The sequence below is a fragment of the Alternaria postmessia genome, assembly GCF_024291825.1.
Source record: "Alternaria postmessia strain BMP 2775 chromosome Unknown scaffold_38, whole genome shotgun sequence".
Classification (NCBI taxonomy): Eukaryota; Fungi; Ascomycota; class Dothideomycetes; order Pleosporales; family Pleosporaceae; genus Alternaria; species Alternaria postmessia.
In genome coordinates, this window is record NW_026260111.1 from 107,362 (window position 1) to 127,547 (window position 20,186).

Consider the following 20,186-nt stretch of genomic DNA (forward strand, 5'->3'; position numbering starts at 1 on the left):
ACAAAAAGTTTATACCCGGAAATGATCGTCCTGCTCTTGCGAGAGAGGGCTTACTTAGGAGATTTTATACCCCCAGGCCAGTGAGAGGCTGGTGAGGAACAGGACAGTTGTCCTGCCTCAGTCTATAGTTTAATTGACATTTTAAATGTTCATACTTATGTGCTACTTTGCAAATTGTGACTCTTCGATGTAGACGCCATGTTGTACAATCTTGATACTACGTAATGCTATGAAGTGCATATGAACAACAACAATCATTACAGTAGCAGATCTCTTTCTTCAGTCACCTCTCACAGATCTTCTTCTTTGACAAGCACAACTTCTCCCCCTAGTTCTCATAATTCCGCACCGTTATGTTTTTCTCTTTAAAAAAAACCCCCAACGCTCACCACAACCACGCGTCTCCAGCTAGTCTTCCTCTAGCGACCCAGAAACGCAGACTAACCATCATCCAGATGCCAAGCAGCGGCGGTGCCCCCCGCTCGCGGAATAGTCGCCGTATGGCATATAGCCTATTCCAGCATCTACTTTTGTGGCGTGCAGATCTAGATCGCCCGCCCCGCGACCAGACCTGCATGCGGGAGCGGAGATCAAAGTCTGCATGCAAGTAGGGCAAGGCCAAGAGGATCCTGTTCACCGGAAACTGGAAAAAAGTCCATGTGGAGAATTATGCAGACGGGATCTGTGGGATGTGTAAACACTCACCGGAGGTATTTAGTGATCTAGCTCTTTCGCAAAACAGAGTGCACAGCAGGACGGTAGCAAACATGTCTGTGAGGATAGCGACGATTTGTGATTATGCAATATGGGTACACGTAGCCAATTTCTGATGTCCGTGGAAAACGGGACTCCAAACCCAAGCGCCCTAGTATGAGTAATCTTTTGGTTGGCCCTCAATACAGGCTATGATGCATCCCAGGATGACTTTGCAAAGATGAGAAGGAAAGAAAAAAAAGTAACGAAAAGAGTCTACCAATACATGACTTTGAAGCCTTCCAGAACCAAGAGTCAATTCTGACTAGACCATGCAATTATTCTACGGTTGTTCAACGCCTGGGAGGCTGATTCTTGCCAGCCGCAGTGGTGATCAACATCTTGAAACCGTTCTTGAGTGCTACCATGTCAGGATAGACGTTCTTGTGTAGCTCAAACGCGTTCGGTACGACCTTGATAGGCCATGCACCCCTAGGTCCCTTGGCGCTCATCTGGAAGCAGATCCAGAAGTGACCGGGGTACTTGGGCATGCTGCAGAATGCGTACATGGAGCGTGAAGCGTTGGCCTCGCAGTAGACCTCTAGCCATTTTTCTGCATCAATGTTAGCTTTTTTTTGCATGTTTGGTAAGGTGTGAGATGGAATGAACTTACCAGTATCTTCTCGTGTCCCAGGTTGGAACTTCTCGTCTCGTGTAATTTCTGTGACCTTGCGCGCCATTGCCTCCACGTGGTTGACGATCAACTCGTCAAGATCGGAGTATGTGTGCTTTCCGATCTTCAGTTGCTTTCCGAGCGAGAACTGGTTGGGCTTGTTCATTTCAAGAACGTCAAGATGTTGGTATGAATTGTTGGATACTTTCCATGTGACGACGAGATGATCGAAACCCTTGGACGATGGACGGATGACCAGGTCGCCAGTCTCCTTTCCGCCCAGGTACTCCTCGGCTTGCATGGTGTTGAAGGAAAAGAAAAGAGGGTGGTTGACGACACGGTTGGGCCGACCAGACGCAACTTCCTTCTCCTTCTCGGCAGCCTTCTTGTCGAGAGCTTCTTGCGCTTCGTCCCACTCGCCAGCTGCACGATTGTAGGGCTTCTTCTCTGGTTGTCGGATGAGATCGTCTCGAAGTGACAGTTGAGCGGTGAGAGCTTTGCGGTTGAGGTAGACGATACGTGCGCGTACAATCTGGTTGTTCTGATAGACATGGCGAGGCTCTTGTCCGCCACTGCCAACGCCCTCTGGGAACTCCGACTCGGAGACACCACCTTCGATGCCACATTCGAGCTTGACTTCAATATGGTCTGGGAACGTGCGTCTGATGGTAACAGGTACAACCATACCCTCGTAGAGTGTCTCTTCCGTCTCACCAGTCAACATTGTGAACATCTCGCTACCAGACAAAAGTGCGAAAATCTGTCGAATTTCCTCGTAAGGGTTGTCGAGCTCAGCACGAATCGTCTCAAGCGTCGCGCGCTTACGCTGACCGAAATTCTTCTCAATTTCATTCGCGTAGTCTTCGAGTGCCAAGTCGTTGACCAGATCGGTAGTCTCTTCCCGCACCATCTTTCTGACGACAGCACTGGGGCCACCCTCATCGGTCTCAGCCTTGACATCTTCCTCATCCATGTTAAGAGCATCGGCAACCATTTTCCTGGCAAGGTCGTAATCTTCTGGATGTACACGGGTGTAGTCCAGGTAGTCGGACGACTCCTCTGTTGAATCATAAGGAATATACAGGAAACTGGCGCAGTTCTGGAAGACCTTGGGGCCCATAGCCGCCTTAAGGTCGCGGGACTCAGATACACCAAGTAGATCGAATCGCGACAAGATCTCGTCGCTGTTCGCCTGGATGGCTTTGATCAAACGATCGGCTTTACGAGGTCCCAGACCGCACACGTAAGGTATCAACTTTGATAGGTACTTGTCGTCGTAGGTCTCCGGTAAGTCGATACCCACAAGATTGACCATGTCTACCATGGCGGTTTCAAGTCGGTCGAGAAGTTTCTCTTGAGGAATCAAGGTTTGGTTCGGAATGAAGGGAATCGAAACGATGTCTTTGCCGAGCGATGCGTATTCTGCCAATGGGTTTTGCAGATATCGGCCAAGGGCAACGCAATACCTCGTTAGTGCGGGATACTTGGGGAACTCGGCGACAGCCCGAGCACTTGTGTGGTAAAGACGAGCGACCTCATCGTTGACCATAATGACTTCCAACGACTCGTACTTCTCTTCACCGGTGTCTTCGTCCTCGTAGGCCGGACCTGTTAGACCTCGCTGACTGATAATCTCTTGTATGTCCTTGTACAGCTTGCGTGTCTCCACCGCGAAGCCACTGACACCAATGACGTCTGGGCGGCGACGCTGTATTACGTCTACCAGCTTCTCGATGTCTTGACCTTCAGGAATACCACGCTCTGCGTTCCCAAGCCGCATCTCGACTAAGCGGCCGTGCTCAAGAACCCGTCCGTCGTTCTCGACGTAAGCCCACATGATTGCGTCTCCACGTTGACCCTTGCCGTTGGTCAGGCAGAGGACGTTGGGTACTGATCCGAGAGGCGCGCTCTTCAGCTTGTAAGGTGCCTGGTCAAGCTTGTTGTAATAGTTTTCTCTGGCTGATGCGGCAAGCTCGTCTTCGCATCGAGCGCGCAGAGTTTCCTTAACACCGTTCGCGATGAGATCCTGTAGCTTGCCTAGAGCAGCACCGAGCAGTTCCTTCCGAAGGTTGTTCCAAGTGTCGGAGATGTCGCTGACACCATCGGAGATGATCTTCTCTTCAAGTCGCGTCTTGAACGTGTTGTAGTTGCCCATGGAAATCTTGACCCGAACGAGACCTTCCGCCTCAGCTTTTAGCATCTTCAAGAAAAGATCTGGTCGACCCTGGAGATCCGAAAATGTCACGCCGTGGAGGTATTTGAACTCATAGTAGGGGTGGTCTTCTGTAATCTTGCGCATACCCTTGTCGGTGCGAATGCAGTCGATCTGAGCATTCTGGTAGAAGCTGCCGCGCAAGTATCGGCGCAGACGCGAACACATCTTCAAATCCTCAACGAACAGAAGCTTGGTGGACCTGAGAAGGGTAGCGCCAGTCTCTGGAGCCTCGGCCATTTGGTCGGCGAGCTCCTCAACCTTGTACGGCGGATCCTCGATAGTATACGCGCCTCGACTAGACCCGTCAACTCTCTTCGCGAAGTCCTCTGGTGTGATGCCGATAGCCTTGACAAATTGATTTGCCTTACCGCCCCGCAACTTGTCGAAAAAGCTCCGCGCGTTGTTGGCACGCTTCTGTGTTCCATTCAATTCTTGTCGGACTTCGTTGATCTCTTGCGAATACTTGTAGTGCAGATAATCCTGAAGTTCCTGAATCTCTTCGATAGTGATGGCCCTGGACGTCAACTCCTCGATCTCGGTATCGGTGATGTCAGAGTATACGCTCTTGAGGTTCTCGTAGTTCTGCCTGAGGGCGTCACGCTTCTCTGCGAAAGCCCTGAACTTGAGATCGAACTCGAAGACTTCCCACAAATCAGCTTGGTTGAGCAGGCGCTCCGGTCGTGCATCCATAGGTGGCGGGTTATCAATATCGTCGTAGTCATCGTTGTCGCTCGGTGCATGGATGAGGTAGTCTTTTCGATGGTTGAAGATAAAGGGAACTTCGTAGTCCTCAAGATTGATGAACTCGAGAACCTTACGCACGGCCTTCTCGAAAGGTTGCAAGAAGTAGCGCGGGAGACCCTTCTTTGGCCACAGCATGTTGCTGATCCAGGTAGCTTCCTCAGTCAGGCGTGCTTGCATGTCCTCTGGTGTAAGCTCAATCTCCTTGAAGGATCTCCGAGCCAATTGCAGTCGCTCGGGAATGTCGGTCTCGCGGATAACGTTGTCTTCATCCGTAAGCATGCGCTCCTGCAATTGCGATGGCTCGAAAACATCTTTGAGTTGGAGTTCACGGCCTTCGCCAGCTTGCTCATCCTCTTCAGCCTCTTGCATCTCCAACGCCCAGTCGTAATCTGTGCCATCACCAAAGGCAGCCCTGTAGTCTTCCTCAGCGCCCTCGTCCAGACCGGCAGCTTGCAGTCCTTTCGTGATCAAGTTTATGCCTGGTTGCGTGACGTCGCGGTCGTCTTCGATCTCGTCTTCGAACTTGTCGTCCTCGATGAAGTCATCAAATTCGTCGCCTAGGCGCGCGCGGGGCTCGTCGTAGTCTTCGTTTACTTCGTCATCGGAGAAGATGTCATCAACGCCTCGAGACTTTACGCGCTCTTTGTGGCCACGCTTGAGACGCTTGAATCTCGACTTTCTCAATGTTAGCGATGTCGACACTTCAACACGGCATGTCTTACCTGTTCTTCCGCCGGGCGTTCAACCTCGACACCGATCAGGTCCAGATCCTCGTCGTCGAGGGCTTCCTCCTCTTCACGGTTCTTCTTCCTCTTTCTGCGCTTGCGCTTGCGCTCCGCGATCTCATCTTCTTCGTCGTCCTCGTCTGCGATGAAGCCTTCACCTTCCTGAGAACTGGTTAGCACTTCCCGAGAGCCAAGTGAGTACGGGCAAGCTTGCCTGTCGCAGTCGGTCTTCATCGTCGTCGTCTTCCTCCTCGCTGGAGTCGTCGATGCCGTTTGTGCCATTTGTCTTCTTCGGCCTGGATTCACCGGCCTCGCCAGCCTCGCCATCGAAGTCCTCATCCTCCTCTTCGTCGCTGCCTACATCGGCGATTGTGTCGAAGAAATCCGCCATGGTGTCTTAGGACAAGGAGAACGCGTGAGTTGATGGTACTTTCTCGAAAGCGCGATGGACGATTTCGGCGAGCTCTTGGCCGTAGAGTGGGTATCGTGCTGCGGCGATTCAGCGAGAGGCAGATTCGGGCGCAATGGAGGTAAAGGAGAGAAGAAAGGCAGATGTCGACTCTCAAAGGTTCGCGCAGCCATCGGCCGCGTTAACTTTCGGCCGCACTGACGCTGATCACGTGATACTGGGATTCGCGCTAGGGGGTAATACCAGCAGCAAAGCTGACCATGCCCAACTTGGCACAGCATGCTACAGCTACGGGCATCAAACACGTGGACTTGGCTAGTCCCGTCCCTTACGTGCATCTAGTCATGTTCTCAGGTAGGGTTTGAGAAGGATGCGAGCTCCGATGTACCAGGCGCTTCAGCAACGACTCAGACGCTGAATACAACACATCAACTGCTATCGCTCTTATGCTTCCGAGTAGTACTGGCAAGCGAACGAATGCGCGTTGCATGTCTTGAAAGCAAACGTAGTGGATAAATTCGCACCTTGTATATGCGATTCGTCTGCTGCGTCAGGCACATGCTCGTATTCAAGATACGCGCCTTGAAGTTCTGCGCTAGAAGCAGGTGAAGCATGGCGATGATGAACCATGCGAGTCTGAAACCTCCTGAACAAGGCATCGTGTAATGTGTATGTACTTATCAAAGGCTCGGTCCTTGTAGGACCCATAGGTTCGACAGCCTTCTTTTTCTCGAAAGCGAAGTTGCATCTTCCATCGCTTGCACTACCCGCAGCCCTGCAGAGTGAGTTGATAGACGTTAGACGCTGCGTGCTTGGAACCCCACCAGCGCGCCCCACTACCTAGCCCTGGAGACTGACACGACGACGACCTCTCCTGACTTGGTTTGCTGTCAACGACGCCTGAGACATTCTCCTTTATACCTGACCTCCGACTTTCCAATCGGTCCCCGCACCCTCTTGCCCGCGCACACTCGCTCGTCAGGCGCCCGAAAAAGGACAAACCAATAGACGCTGTCCTCCTTTGGGCTATTTCCGTGATTGGCGTACCATCGTCGACACAGCGTCGGGCGGCAAACTCGAAACCAGAGCCAGCATACACCCTCTTCTGCACCTGGGCTCCTTGTCTCTGACGACATAGTCCTCACCTTGCAGTCGCTGCACCCCTTCACCTTCACCTGCACCACCACAGCGCCCGGCGCAAACCTTCAAGATGGCTGAGTCGTCCTTCAAGCAGAAGACGATGAAGAGGAAGAACGTCAAGGGCCTAGCACTCAGCGCTCCCCCACCCAAGCCCGCTCCTTCCGCCGGAGATGCCCAAATACCCGGCGCCCGAGCCAACGATGAGAAGCAGGATACCCTTGAGATTGGTGTTGAGTTCCAGCTAGACCTGAAGGCCGAGGATCTGATAGTGCTGCGGGAACTGGGTCACGGAAATGGAGGAACGGTCAGCAAAGTGCAGCACGCTGCTACCAAGGTTATAATGGCGAGGAAGGTTAGTAGCAGGCTAGTAGGGCAGGTACGAGGGAGAAGACTGACAGGGGCAGGTCATACATGTCGAAGCGAAGAACGAAGTGCGGAAACGAATCGTGCGAGAACTCCGAATCATGCACGACTGCAACTCGGATTACATTGTCGACTTTTACGGTGCCTTCCAAAATTCTTCCGGGGATGTGATAATGTGCATGGAGTACATGGACGTGGGGTAGGTTCAGGGTGGTGCATACGATATGCTGGAGTTACTGACTGTTATACCAGGTCGCTCGATTGGGTCTCACGAACATTTGGACCAGTCCGCGTCGACGTACTCGGAAAGATCTCAGAGGCAGTGCTCGGAGGCCTCGCCTACCTCTACAGCGCCCACCGTATCATGCATCGCGATCTCAAGCCCTCGAACATCCTCGTAAACTCAAAGGGAAACATCAAGCTGTGCGACTTCGGTGTCTCAAGTGAGCTGGAGGGATCTATCGCCGAAACATTCGTAGGAACAGGCACATACATGGCGCCAGAGCGGATACAAGGGTCTCCCTACACCGTCAAGTCCGATGTGTGGAGTGTTGGACTTACGCTGATGGAATTGGCCATCGGAAAGTTTCCCTTCGCTGGAAGCGGCGATGACGATGAAGCTGGAGGCCCACAGGGTATCCTGGATCTTTTGCAGCAAATCGTTTTGGAACCCTCACCAAAGCTGCCAAAGAGTGATGCTTTCCCGTCAATTCTTGAGGATATGATTGCGAAGTGCTTGATGAAGGACCCAGCGGAGCGACCGACTCCCAAGGAACTATACGTAAGTTTTACAGGACTCTTTCTGCGACGTATAATACTGATCATAGCAGGACCATGACGCTTTCCTCCAAGCCGCGAAGCGCACACCCGTCGACTTAGAAGCATGGGCCATATCCATGATCGAACACAACAAGCGCAAATCCCACCTCGCCCCTGCCGCACCCGCAGCGACCATCAAAGAGAAGCTCCGCGAGCGATCTCCTCCCCACAAGCGTGATTCTAGCGATCCCAGACAAAGAGTAGCCAACGGCGAACAGGAACCTGCACCCCGACGACCTTCATACCCTACACGAACATCGAGCAGCGGCAATGTTATGAACCTGCCCATGCGACCTGCGCCACCTGTAGACGGCCCAGGAAGTAGACCAGGCAGCAGGGGACCGTCAGCGAATGGGTTACCACCTCAACCCAGGAGGTGGAACAGCGAAGTGCAATAGCTGGGCAAACTACGTTTGGGTACTAGAAGGCGGATCTGAGCGAGTATATAGAAGATTTCACGGGCATTTTGGATGGTCTCTGCTGGATGTTGGGACTATGTTTATCAAGTACAATGGTCAGGAGATTTCGCCTTGATGGCATGTTAGAAAGGAGCAGGCTCGTTGTTATTGCCATTCGACTAGCATCAAATATCAGTTGTCCATATTCCCAGCACAGGTGCCATAATGAGATCATGACTGGGAGTTTAGAGTTGGGTAAGTCTCTATCATTCACTTTTCGAGATATAAAGCAGTCTGTGTGCTCATAAGAATTGTCGCCGCATAGATGATGCATAGCCAGAGCGCAGCTAGAGTCCAAGAAATCGAGAGCTGAAATCACGATTTGAATGATCGCAAATGTGGCTCGCTGGTCTTCTGTCCTCATTTTTACGGACGTTCATAACTATCGAGAATGTTCCGCAGTCCTTACTGTAACATTTTGCTGGTCGCAGAAGGCATATACTGTTGCCAGCATTATCTACTGCAGTCCGTACATCTCCTGTCGCCATTGTAATTGCGTTCTCATCCATGCAATGACCCTCAATCCCATTGTACAGTGATATTGTGTTTACTGCAATTTGTTGCCATAGTAGCCGATGGGCTCAGTATTTAGCTGAGCTCATCGAACAACGCATGGTTTCTGCACACCCTCCTCCCACTGAATCGTAATCTCTGGTACTTGCGGGTCTTCTCAGTAATATTGGCAAGATCTAATGGAAACCCTGCCTTATTGCGTACAGATTGCATACGGCGAAAATAGGCTTCTGTACAGCGATCATCGTCCTCTTCCTCAAATGTATCGGGCCATTTGCACCAATACTCGAACACGGATACGGAAGAGGTGTCATCGTCAGAATTTGGGGGGTGGCGCAAATTGTTTAGGGACTGTTCTGCGCGATCGCGTACGCGGTCTTTGACTTGGTTACGTGTTTCAACATAGGTAGTGATCCGAAAGAAGTCGTTTAGGAACGCTTTCCAATCGAAGGCAAAGGTCTTTCGGACAGTATCAACCATCAGCCCCGGAAGCTCGGCTTCATTGCAGTAAGACCCGAGCGTGGCAGTTTGGCTAGCATGGTATCTTTCTCCGGATCTCTCTTCGAAATCTAGATCTCGAAAGGCCATCAGTCCAACCACAATATCCTTGCAGCAATCGCAATGGATCCATTCGTGATCATCTATGGGTACATCGTCATGATGAAAGTTGAATTGGAACTGCGCGCTGAACTGAGCTCGTGCACTGTCCTCGATGAGACTCTGGAACTGTATGCTCAGCACTCTGCAGTGGTAGTAGAGAAGGCGATCTTGATGCTGGGCGCGCCCACGAGCGAGCCAAGATATATCCAGAGTTGAGAGGCGTTTCAATACAAACTCGTGTTCAGCTTCCGCTCGAAAGGTTTGGGAGACCTGCCGACAAATGACCCAAAGCGTGTAGTCGTCGTCCACATGATGAAGGACTCTCGACCAGATCTCGACAGGCAGGTAAGGTTGTGTTTGCTGCGCGATCATAGCCGGCCATCTGACGTTCATCAGGATTTGAGTTTGTGTTGGTATGCATCTCACTTACAGTGCATTGGCAGAGTCTGTATTATCCAGAGAGGAGGTCATCGTGGCCCGAAATCGATCCGACTTGATCGCGGAGCAGGAATGTGTCGAAGAGAAGAGGGATAGAGGCGGCGCCTAGTTAGAGCCCTTAAAAGAGGACTTGGATAAAAGAGCGCCTGCTGACATGGTCAATGCTGACATGCACTTAGGAAAGAGCGACGATCCGTGTAATTATGCACGACGGCAGTGAGCCCGCTTACGACTGCCCAGCCCATCATGCAGACACCCATGTACCACGAAGGTCTGACCCGAGTGATGATCATATTACTGGGGATCTGTGGGTGTGGAGGTACGAAGTTAGTGGATGATTGACATAGTTCTCTTGTAGTCACAACTTACCTGTCCGGAAAGTGGGGCTTCTGTGTTTGCGAGATATGATAGCATCACTTTGCTATTGCTAGAAAAGACTCATGAACCATATACAGATATAAAATTCATCGCCGAATGAATTCAAGCGCAGCGGAGCAGGTCGAATTGGATACAAAGGATCATCCTCCCCTATCCACACCGTGCACCTTACTCTAAGAGAGCTCACACAGCGGATCGGCCTTCCCTCTCATCGTCATCTCTAGGTGGGACCATAGCAATCCTCATACTGTCCTGTCGCATGATCTGTCTTTGCTGGTCTCTCACCAGTCTCATGGGTCCCCGATAGAACGCCGACAACAGATCCGAGATGTTGAAAGCATCAACGACGGCATTGACCGGCCCTGCAGCAGGACTACCCTGTTGCTTGTACGGTAATGGTGAGAAGGCCAAGAGAAGAAGGACTGCGAAAATGGGCATTTCGCAAGCGAGGATGAGCGAGGCGAGGCCGCTATTGATATCGTGGAATGTCATGTATTTAGTAGGTTTGAGTGCGCCATGGCCCGCGAGTAGGGAGATGATAAACTAGTAGTGTCGTCAGCATACTATACGCATCTTAGACTAAGCAAAGGACTGTAGAACTTACCGACTGGAGGAAGTTCAGACCAAGAATACCCTTGAATGTCGCCAGCTTGAGTATGATTCGATGCTCCTTCAACAACTTCTGGTTGAACTTATAGAACCTGAGGGAACTGATGATAGCGACTGTGGTGGTATATGCGACCAGAATCGTGAGCCACAGGTGTGCGAAGTGTACGTTGTTGGACTGTTTGCAGTAGGTGCCGGTAGCAAGGGTAGCTGCGGTGGCAATCCATATGATGATACTGGTCGGTATGAACTGAAGCACGCCGTACCAAATACGCTGAAAAGGGTCAGATGGAATCCAATTGTCTTGATGATAGGATAACAATTTACCTTCAGCCAATTTGGACTGTTTTCTTTAAGAGTACCTTTGGCTCTCGCTCCTTCTCCGAACAAAGCGTCAAAGCCCTCACGATGCGAGAGCACAAGATCGCACATGAACAGCAGGAAGGCCGATAGCGCGATGGAACAGCCGAAATCAAGTGAATGTACTAGGTATTCTCCAGCGTCTTCTCGCCAGACGACGAGAAAGGAGAACAGCGCCACCCATGGTACCAATAACATGATCCGGATGATCTGTCGTTGTTGTACAGGATTCGAGTAGTTGAATGCATGAAGGGCGATGAGAATACCGACGATGATCGTGCTGAGGATGGCACAGGCTCCAGACAGAATTGTTGCGAATTGGTGGAATGTAAGGTTACCGACGAAGGGCACGATCTCAGGGCCACGGGTATCTTCAATTGGACATGTCTTGGAGTTCTTTCGTCGCTCGAGATGATTTCTTGCTACCAGTATAAAGGTATCCATAACCTGGCGATGGTACCCCGCTTGATAAGATGTGGGAGAATACAGCAGTAATGCAGAAAAATGTATGGCTTTAGTAGGAACACTGCGGAAGATACAACAGAAGTCTGATGAGGAGAAAAGAACACAATCGTTCCTAACGACGTGAGCAATATATACTTACAGTACAATGTTCATCCAGCCCAGCTGGTATATTCGCATAACGTAGCCACGCTTCAGGCCACCCTCGTGCTGGTGGCTGAGCCATACGGACCATGCCATTCACGACCACCGCTCAGGATGCCAGATAAAGTAAAGACCGTTGCAGCTCCTGTAAGCACTTGTAGCAGTCCTTGGCGAGGCTTGTACCTATCTCTAAGGTGCTTAGCAGACCCTTGACGCAACCCGGGTATACCGACGAGGCGCAGTATGGCATAATCCGTATGATTCGCGGATAAGACATTTGCTTGCGTGGCAGAGCGCTGAGTTTGGCTAATGCTATAAGCCCGCAGACGCCGTTCTCCTGCTGCGCGAAGGGCACCTAAATAGGTATAGTGCTGAGGCCTGCTTCAGGGCTGAGGCTTGCTGAGATACGATTGGTTGACGCAGTGAAGAAGGGGATCATGACGAACTGCATAGCACGGTTCGCATTTCATGGGAAGCCGAGCGCGACAATCATATCCGAGCGACGTCTTGTAGTTCGAAGAGACCCTTGAGATGGTTGTTAGTGTAGATTATGGATGCAACGCGAGAAGGCGCGGCCATCGCTAGCGTGCCAAGATTCCGAAGCGGTGAACAGTGGCAGAAATAATTCTAGGATTGGGGCATGCGCGACCAAGAACGTTTTGCGCAAAGAACCTCAGCGCATACACCCAGAGACCTCTGCCGTCACAAGACTAATTGATAGGGAGACACATAACCTATCTCTAGAGAAAGGATCGCCGCTCCTTCTAAACAGAACATGGCTATGGAACGCGGGCCTAAGCCCAGCACTTCGCAACCGCGGCGCAAGTCGCAAAACGCAGCGCCCATCGACGACGAAGACACCCGTGCAGTCAAAGAATTCACCGAGGCAGCCACGAAGCAGTATGGACGCGGCGATCGCATACGGCCAAAGTCAGTCAAGGACAAGAAGCTGCGATCCAACATCAAGTCGCTCGAGGCGAAGAACAAGCAGGCAGCGATAGAGGCGAAGAATGTCGAAGTTCTGCTCGAGAACAACCCTGGATTGTTGGAACCCGAAAATGAGCTGGAAAGGACATACAAAGTGCGACAAGATGAAATCAAGCAGGAGGTTGGTGTCGAGACGGCAAAGAAGAGCTTCGAGCTGCGGTTAGAAGGTCTTGGGCCATACGACGTATGCGAATACAGTCGCAATGGTAGAGACTTATTGATTGCGGGCAGAAAAGGCCATGTCGCAACTTTCGACTGGAGAGACGGAAAACTTGGCTGCGAACTACAACTCAACGAGACGGTACGAGACGCGCGATGGCTACACACAAGTAATCAGAAGAACTTTGCGGTAGCGCAGAAGAACTGTGTCTATATCTACTCGGGCGACGGTGTTGAGATGCACAAGCTCAAGAACCATTCCGAAGCCACACACCTCGAATACCTGCCATATCACTTCCTTCTTGCATCGGTGTCGACGGCAGGTATAGTACGATATACCGATGTTTCTACCGGACAGTCACTACAGCAGCTTTACACAAAGCTCGGCCCCTCAACCGCTCTCGCACAAAACCCACATAACGCAATCTTACATGTCGGCCATCAAAAAGGTCTCGTCACATTGTGGTCGCCTAACAGCGCTACTCCCCTCGTCAAGCTCCTCCCACATCGCGGCCCAGTACGAAGCATCGCGGTAGACAGGTCAGGAACCTACATGGTCAGCACATCACAAGACCGACGCATGTCCGTCTGGGACATCCGCATGTTCAAAGAAATGCATCAACAAACGCTCCGTGTCCCCGGTACCACGCTCTCTATTTCCGACCGCAACCTCACAGCTGTCGGCTTCGGCACGCAAACCGCCATCTACAAAGACGACCTCTTCCGACGAAACGCCGAAGACCAAACACCACCCATAATGCCGTACATGGGCTGGGGCGGTGAAGGACTAAACATTGGTCGCGTACGCTTCTGCCCCTTCGAAGACGTCCTCGGTATATCCCATGACAAGGGCTTCTCCTCCATCATCGTCCCTGGTTCCGGTGAACCCAACCCTGATACCCTCGAACCGGGCACCAACCCTTACGAAACCTCCAAGCAACGTCGCGAAACAGAAGTCCACGCTCTTCTCGAGAAGATCCAACCCGAGATGATTGCGCTCGACCCCAACTTTGTCGGTAACCTTGATTTGGCGACCAACGAGGAGCGGCAGAGGGAGATCAGGGCGGCGAGAGGAGAGAAGGAACCGGATAAGGTGGATATGCTGAAGAAGAGGGGTAAGGGTAGGAACTCGGCGCTCAGGAGATACCTGAGGAAGAGCGGGACGAAGAATGTGGTTGACGAGGAGAAGGAGAGGGCGAGAGAGGCGCTGAAGAATATGCAGAGGAGGCAGATTGAGAGGAAGGAGAGATTGAAGAAGGAGTATGGTCCTGCGCTTGAGAGGTTTGCTAGGAAGTGAGCTCTAACATGCTCGCTTGTTAAGATACCATACTGGCGTTGGGGGTGAAAAGCATATTTTTCATCAGCATTTCACGGCGTTTATATTACTGATCTGGTACCCCTTGGTAGTTGATTGAGGCACTACGTTGAGAACGAACAATAAAACTCCATACCCATTTTACCTATCTAAAATGCCTAAAATGCCCATGATATCATAAAAGTCATTGATGCGTATTCTTCTAAGCCACAACAAGCTCAGGCACCTGTTCAGCCGACTGCTCCATCTCTCCCCTCCACGCCCTTGCACTCCTTGGCCACACCCTCTTGTAGAGACTGACAGCAACAGCATCCATAGGGCTGATCTTGCCATCAAAGGTGGCCTTGAAGTATCCATGCGTACCCAAACTCTCCTTGATGAAACCGCTCCTTCCACGCTTCGTCCATAGAGGCAAGCTCTTGAACCACTTGACGTCACCGTCGTTGAAGAACATGTAGCGGACTGTCACGACGCGCTTGTTGATCTTGTAGGGGTGGCCGGTCAAGATGATGCGCTTGGCGATGATGCGGTTGGTGGAGGGTGGGAGAGATGTGCCTGTCGCAATCAAGCGGAGTGAGGAGGGATGGTCGGGAGAGGGTGTTTCACGTGTGAAGAAGAGGAGGGGGACATTGCCCCAGGTCAGAGGGCCGATGAACGACGCAATGGCCGACTGGCCAGGGTGGAGGAAGCGGGAGAATTTGTGCACGTTGTTTGGTGTGTTTCCAGCATGCGAGAATAGCTAAGGAACTGTTAGTTCTAGATGGTAAAGCAAACGTTCGTAGTAACTTACTGGGTTAATCACTATCCTCCTTGGTCCGCACTGCACAATCATTTCGGTCTTTGACTTGATCGGCGATTCGTGCTCGGAGCTGAGCAGAATGCTGTAGTTGCAAGCTGTGCGCTTGTGCTCGTGTCTGAGCAGGGAAAACATGGCCATTGGCCGTGATTGAATTTCCTGGAATTGTAATGGGACGCCGCGAATGTGTACGCTTACCCGAGTTCCAGGCTTGACACCACCAGCCCAGGCTTCGCGCATGAACTTGGTCGCTGTGCGCTTGTAGTCAGAGATGTCGAGCAACCGTTGCCACTCCTCTGGCTCGTATGGTCGGTCCTCTTCTGTTTCCCAGTGGCTGTTCTTCAGACTCTTCAATCCTCGGTAACGGATCAGACGCTCTCGCGCGTTAACATTCGGGTGCAATTCGATCTCATCAGGGAACTCCAGGTCTTCATCCTCTTCGGTTTTCCTGGACCTCCGGTACTCCTCGATCTGTGCAATCTCGTCCTCTGGTGATGGATCTAGGAACATCTCCGACTGCGGGTACTCAGATGGTCCACCCTCTGTCATGGCCTTGCCATCAACATCCATGCCTTCTACACCGTCTGCCGGGTGCGCAGGCTGACTTTGATTGTCTTCAACGTCCATCTCATCGAAGTCCTCAAGATCAGAATCTGAGTCGGACATGTCGTCAAGATACCATGCGGACTGGTAGTTACTCGTGCCCTTTGGCAAACGCCTCTGTTTCGCAGGGGCGACCTCCTCTTCCTCGTCTGAAAAGTAGTGGTGATCATCGAGTAGAACACCCTTGCGCTCAGAGGGGGCGATGGACGTTGCGTAGTTGGTAACATCATCCATGAGGGTCTCTTCCGGAGCGAGATCTGCCAGATCATCCTGGTCTTCCGTTGGACGTTCTAGAGTATCACCGCCCTCTGTGTCAACAGCCATCTCTTCTTCTTTGTTCTTCTTTCTCGCCTCTAGCGGTGCAGCGACGATCTTGTCGACTTGGAAGTCGCCCCAATCTCCGACCTGTACTAGCCTGTCGGCTTTCAGTCCAAGACCTCGGACAACACCAGTAATGACAACGTCGCCAGTACCGTCCTCACTAGCAGCTGACTTGCCACCAGGCCAGGCGATATCTTCAATGAACATGTAGCTTCTCTGGTCTCTCCATCGAACACCCTTTGTGGTGGTTGTGCATAGCGATCGAACGAGGTTCGCGCCTTCTTGTCGGTTGTCGAGAGAGTAGACGCGCTCGGTGGAGGGTAGCCAGTGGGTGATGTATGATTTGAGCGAGGAAACGACAGATGGCCTGGCTTTCGCGGGCTCGACCTTGTCCAATCCTTGGACGACGGTGAAAGTGTTTGAGATACCCTGGCTTTCGACCGACTTCAGTATCAGCTCGCCCTCTGCATCGACCTCTTCATGCGCCGACAGGATGAAGACAACAAAGTCAGCGACACGGCAGGCGTCAAGAGCCGCCAAAAGATCCCTCTTGACGATCAGGTACTGCACTTTCTGCTTGAAACGGTCGATGCTTGTGCGCGTCCATCCTGCCTCGGGAACCTCCTCTTCAATGTCCAGACTGGAGTTCAGGCTGCGCACAGCTGCCGCGGTAGAAACGTCTGAACACAGCGGGATAAGAGCGGTGATCCTTGGCGCACCATCCTTTCCGGCGAATACGTTGGAAGACTTTGCGTGCTCGTGGTCCTTGTTGATGCGCATCTGCTTGGCGCGGTTGCGGCGGTCGATCTTGCTCACGACTTGCTGGTGGGGGGTCTTGCGGCTGCCGAATTCGAAGGAGAGGGAGTTGACCTTGCCTATACAACACAGTCAGCAAAGCTCGGCCTGGTGGTGGTGAAGGACGCACCCTTGCTCTGCTCCTTGAGCGCGCCTTTGGTGGCATGGCGAGACTTGAAGCCCTTCTTCTCTTTCTTCGTGGTACTGCGGTGGTGGTGCGATTGCGCAGCGATGGGAGCCATGTTGTTGCCGCTGCCACCTGATTTGAACCGAAAAGGAATGGACGCCACTTTGACTATTCGGTATCAAAGACAGCGCTACACTGTTTGGTGGTGGAGAGTGGGATGGCGATAATTTTGACCCGTTATCGATAAAGGTGCCTAAGTGGAATAATTTTGGTTCCTCGGCTGTGGCGTCATGCGCAACATCCCTGCATCCCAGCCCTCGCTTTACTCAACCACTCTTCGCCTCACATATTACACTCTATGCATTGCCTCCCCAAGCCTGAAAATGTAGGTTTGCTTTGAAAGCAGATGTTCAATCTGCCATAGCCACAAAGACACGCCTTCAAACATGCCACACCTTTGACTTCCGCTAGCGAAGCATGTTTCGGCAGCGACCAGCGCATGCAATGAAAGAGCCTGAAAGATATTCACTGTGCCTAAGCATTACACCTCGATGGCCAAGTCAAGACGAGTCCCAGGATTATCATTGACCCTTGGAGAGAGATGATTACATGTTCTCAGCACAACGGTGGGTTGCGCAATCATAGCGCCACGAACAGGTCAATCAGGTAACCAAAACCCCCCTCTTGGACCCTTACAGATCGTAACTTGACGATGTTTACGTTTGTTGTCGTAATATAGCGGTCGGAGGGTCATGCTGCCACTTCATGATTCTTGGTGTACTCTCCTCGTTCCCTTCTGTCGTTTTCACGGACATTTGCAGTGGACGCCTGTGTCGCTTCTTCGACTATTCTCGACAATATCGAGTCTATTGCGGGTGACTTTTGCGATGCCCATACTGTCTCAAGAGGATACAAACGAGCTGGATGCAGGGTCAACAGGGCAGACCTCAAACGCAAGCTGCCAGACTCCCGCTGCGCAACAAACCTACCAGCGCGCCATTCCACGCAACCTAGTCAATCCAAATCCCCCTTCTTCACAAAATGTTCAGCAAACATCCACTCAACGCACTCCGGTCAAGCCAAATAACGATACCTCCGTCAACGCGCCAGCACCGTATCCCTTCGGACCGGATCAAATTGTGGGCCACCCTACAGGCTTACAATTCCCTCGCGATAGGGCAGATGCAGTCAAAGTTCTCGTTCGCCTTCTCCTCGATATACTGGTATACAGCTATGATGTCGACTTTCACGAGCTCCATTTCGCTCTCGCTGCATCTTCTCCACATCTGTGCACTGCGAACCTCTCTACTCGAAACACCAGTCTTCTGAATTTCCAGGAGATGCGTGTTGTCCTCGAGTATGCCGATGCCATTCATAAAGCATGCGAGGCAGTCATCAACAACACCCAGAGTCTACTAAAAGATGAGGACCGCAACGTTATTATCGATCTCATAATGCAGCCAGCACAAACCCTTGGGATCGATGTAGCTTATGTTTTCGAACAGCTGTACGCTTTCCGGTCGCACAGATGCGATAGTGGGAACCATAACAAGACACTACTTTACACCAAGACATCATTCTGGACACGACGGCGTGGCCTATTACCTGGCAAACTGGGTATGAACAAGAATCAAAAGCTACTTGCACGCCGACTTGTCTCTGACGATATAGCTGTTGCACAGCTCGGTACAAGGTCCAACGAGGCGCTCGCACTAGTCCTGGGCAATGCGATCAAGCAATACAACAAAAGGCATTGCAGATACGGAATGGCCAACATTAAGCGAGACGTATACGCTGAGCCTCCATTTGTGGCGTTGAGAAAAGAGGTCATGTGGTGGGAGCTTCTGCGAGAAAAGTCAGCCCAGGATGGGAGCCAGCCTTCAAACGTAAAGATTCAAGCAGATTGGAGGCTGAGTATGCAACCCAAATACGGAATCGCCGAGCGACACGATCGGAAGTTAGACAACCGGTCCTATCATGGGATGGGCAGTCTGCCAAATACGGCACCGCGTGGGAACAGTCATAATACGCGTAGGCCACGCTCTTTTCATGATCTACAGGCTATACAGGAACAATCCGAAGCACCGACCAGACCACAGTCTGTATGCAACATACGCTCATATATTATGCCTCGACCAGACGCAGCTTGTCGTGGGCTATCGACGAACTTTTAGTAGGTTACGTCGACGCTGAGGCATCTGGGTGATAAATCGATGGTGCTCTCGCAGTAAGATACTATACACCGTTCGTCAAAGACAATGAAGGTCCCTAAGCTCATACAACGCGCATGGATCACAACCAGCTCCACTTTCTGAGTCAGATTGCTACAAATACAATATAACCAACACCCTCTATCCCAACCCAAGTATAGCAACTCAAACTCCTATTCCCAGAAACATACAATTCGCGCTTCGATACTCTCCCTCGGTTCCTTTCCCTCAGTCCCCTTGACTCTGAACGCCGTATGTGGACACCTCCATCCCAGCTCCTCCCTCTTCGAGTCCAACCCCTTGAACACGACCATTTCCCACGGCTGCATGTTACTCATATACCACCACTCATGCTTCTGTCCGCTCTCTCCATGACTCATAACATAATTCTTACTCTTATTCCCCGTGCGACTAAACTCCCTTAGTCTGACCTGGTAGTCGCTGTCAGGAACGGTGGTCGCGTCGCACACGGCCAAAGGATCTTTTTTCACTGTTTTCAAGGGGCGCCAGGCGCCGAGGAAACAAAAACGGGAGGATTTGGTGAAGAGGGCCTCGATGTGAGGTGGGAAGGAGAGCTCGGTGAGAGTACCTGATAGGGCGTCGGGGGAGCCTTCGTAGTCGACGTGTGGGTGGCCCGAGGGGATGTCTTGCCAGCGGCCTTGTGCATCTTGAATGCCTCTTTCCGTGGGCGAAGAGTGTGCACGGATGACATGGTTGAATACGTGAGCTGTTGATGCGCCGGTTCTGTGTTGGTGGCGGTGTTAGCTTCTATTCCTCTTTTGTCTCTTCAGTCCTATAATGAAATATGTACGCGGGTATTACAATTTCTTGGCTACTTCTTCTAGCTCAGGGTAGTATTCTCGCTTGACATCTTCTTCGCTGCTGTTACGTCCTACCCTCTCTTTGCGTGGTAATGTCACGAACGTGAAGCCGTTTACATCCAAGTCGAAGGTCTTATCGGCCTTGCGTACATCTCTGATCAGCATAGGTCGAGTGTATTCATCGTTGTCATCCAGATATTTCGTTTTCCATGCTGATTTGGGGATTGGCATGCCTGTGGCAGGGAAGTAGTTGATGTTGGCGACGACGTCGGTGCTATGTGGGTCTGGCTGCATTTTGTGGGTGACAGACGT

At 51.6% G+C, this 20,186-nt stretch overlaps 7 protein-coding genes across 7 annotated transcripts; 2 read left to right on the top strand and 5 right to left on the bottom strand.

Annotated features, from left to right (window-relative positions):
• Window positions 1–1,046: 1,046 nt before the first annotated feature.
• J4E82_006471 (uncharacterized protein) lies at window positions 1,047–5,441 on the bottom strand (the record flags this gene model as incomplete). Its single annotated transcript, XM_051732728.1, has 4 exons — window positions 1,047–1,306; window positions 1,367–5,000; window positions 5,048–5,212; window positions 5,253–5,441. 4 exons carry the CDS (start codon window positions 5,439–5,441, stop codon window positions 1,047–1,049), a joined length of 4,248 nt encoding a protein of 1,415 aa, XP_051587497.1.
• Window positions 5,442–6,669: 1,228 nt separating this feature from the next.
• Window positions 6,670–8,179, top strand: J4E82_006472 (uncharacterized protein; the record flags this gene model as incomplete). Its single annotated transcript, XM_051732729.1, has 4 exons — window positions 6,670–6,951; window positions 7,004–7,161; window positions 7,215–7,743; window positions 7,793–8,179. 4 exons carry the CDS (start codon window positions 6,670–6,672, stop codon window positions 8,177–8,179), a joined length of 1,356 nt encoding a protein of 451 aa, XP_051587498.1.
• Window positions 8,180–8,827: 648 nt separating this feature from the next.
• J4E82_006473 (uncharacterized protein) lies at window positions 8,828–9,823 on the bottom strand (the record flags this gene model as incomplete). The annotated part of the gene is made up of 2 exons (XM_051732730.1): window positions 8,828–9,734; window positions 9,783–9,823. 2 exons carry the CDS (start codon window positions 9,821–9,823, stop codon window positions 8,828–8,830), a joined length of 948 nt encoding a protein of 315 aa, XP_051587499.1.
• Window positions 9,824–10,351: 528 nt separating this feature from the next.
• Window positions 10,352–11,578, bottom strand: J4E82_006474 (uncharacterized protein; the record flags this gene model as incomplete). Its single annotated transcript, XM_051732731.1, has 3 exons — window positions 10,352–10,711; window positions 10,773–11,048; window positions 11,102–11,578. The coding sequence occupies 3 exons, from the start codon at window positions 11,576–11,578 to the stop codon at window positions 10,352–10,354; spliced, it is 1,113 nt and encodes a 370-aa protein (XP_051587500.1).
• A 937-nt stretch (window positions 11,579–12,515) lies between these two features.
• J4E82_006475 (uncharacterized protein) lies at window positions 12,516–14,183 on the top strand (the record flags this gene model as incomplete). Its single annotated transcript, XM_051732732.1, has 1 exon — window positions 12,516–14,183. One exon carries the CDS (start codon window positions 12,516–12,518, stop codon window positions 14,181–14,183), a length of 1,668 nt encoding a protein of 555 aa, XP_051587501.1.
• A 220-nt stretch (window positions 14,184–14,403) lies between these two features.
• J4E82_006476 (uncharacterized protein) lies at window positions 14,404–16,958 on the bottom strand (the record flags this gene model as incomplete). The annotated part of the gene is made up of 3 exons (XM_051732733.1): window positions 14,404–14,940; window positions 14,992–16,796; window positions 16,847–16,958. 3 exons carry the CDS (start codon window positions 16,956–16,958, stop codon window positions 14,404–14,406), a joined length of 2,454 nt encoding a protein of 817 aa, XP_051587502.1.
• Window positions 16,959–19,226: 2,268 nt separating this feature from the next.
• Window positions 19,227–20,168, bottom strand: J4E82_006477 (uncharacterized protein; the record flags this gene model as incomplete). Its single annotated transcript, XM_051732734.1, has 2 exons — window positions 19,227–19,797; window positions 19,876–20,168. 2 exons carry the CDS (start codon window positions 20,166–20,168, stop codon window positions 19,227–19,229), a joined length of 864 nt encoding a protein of 287 aa, XP_051587503.1.
• Between the last annotated feature and the right edge of the window lie 18 nt (window positions 20,169–20,186).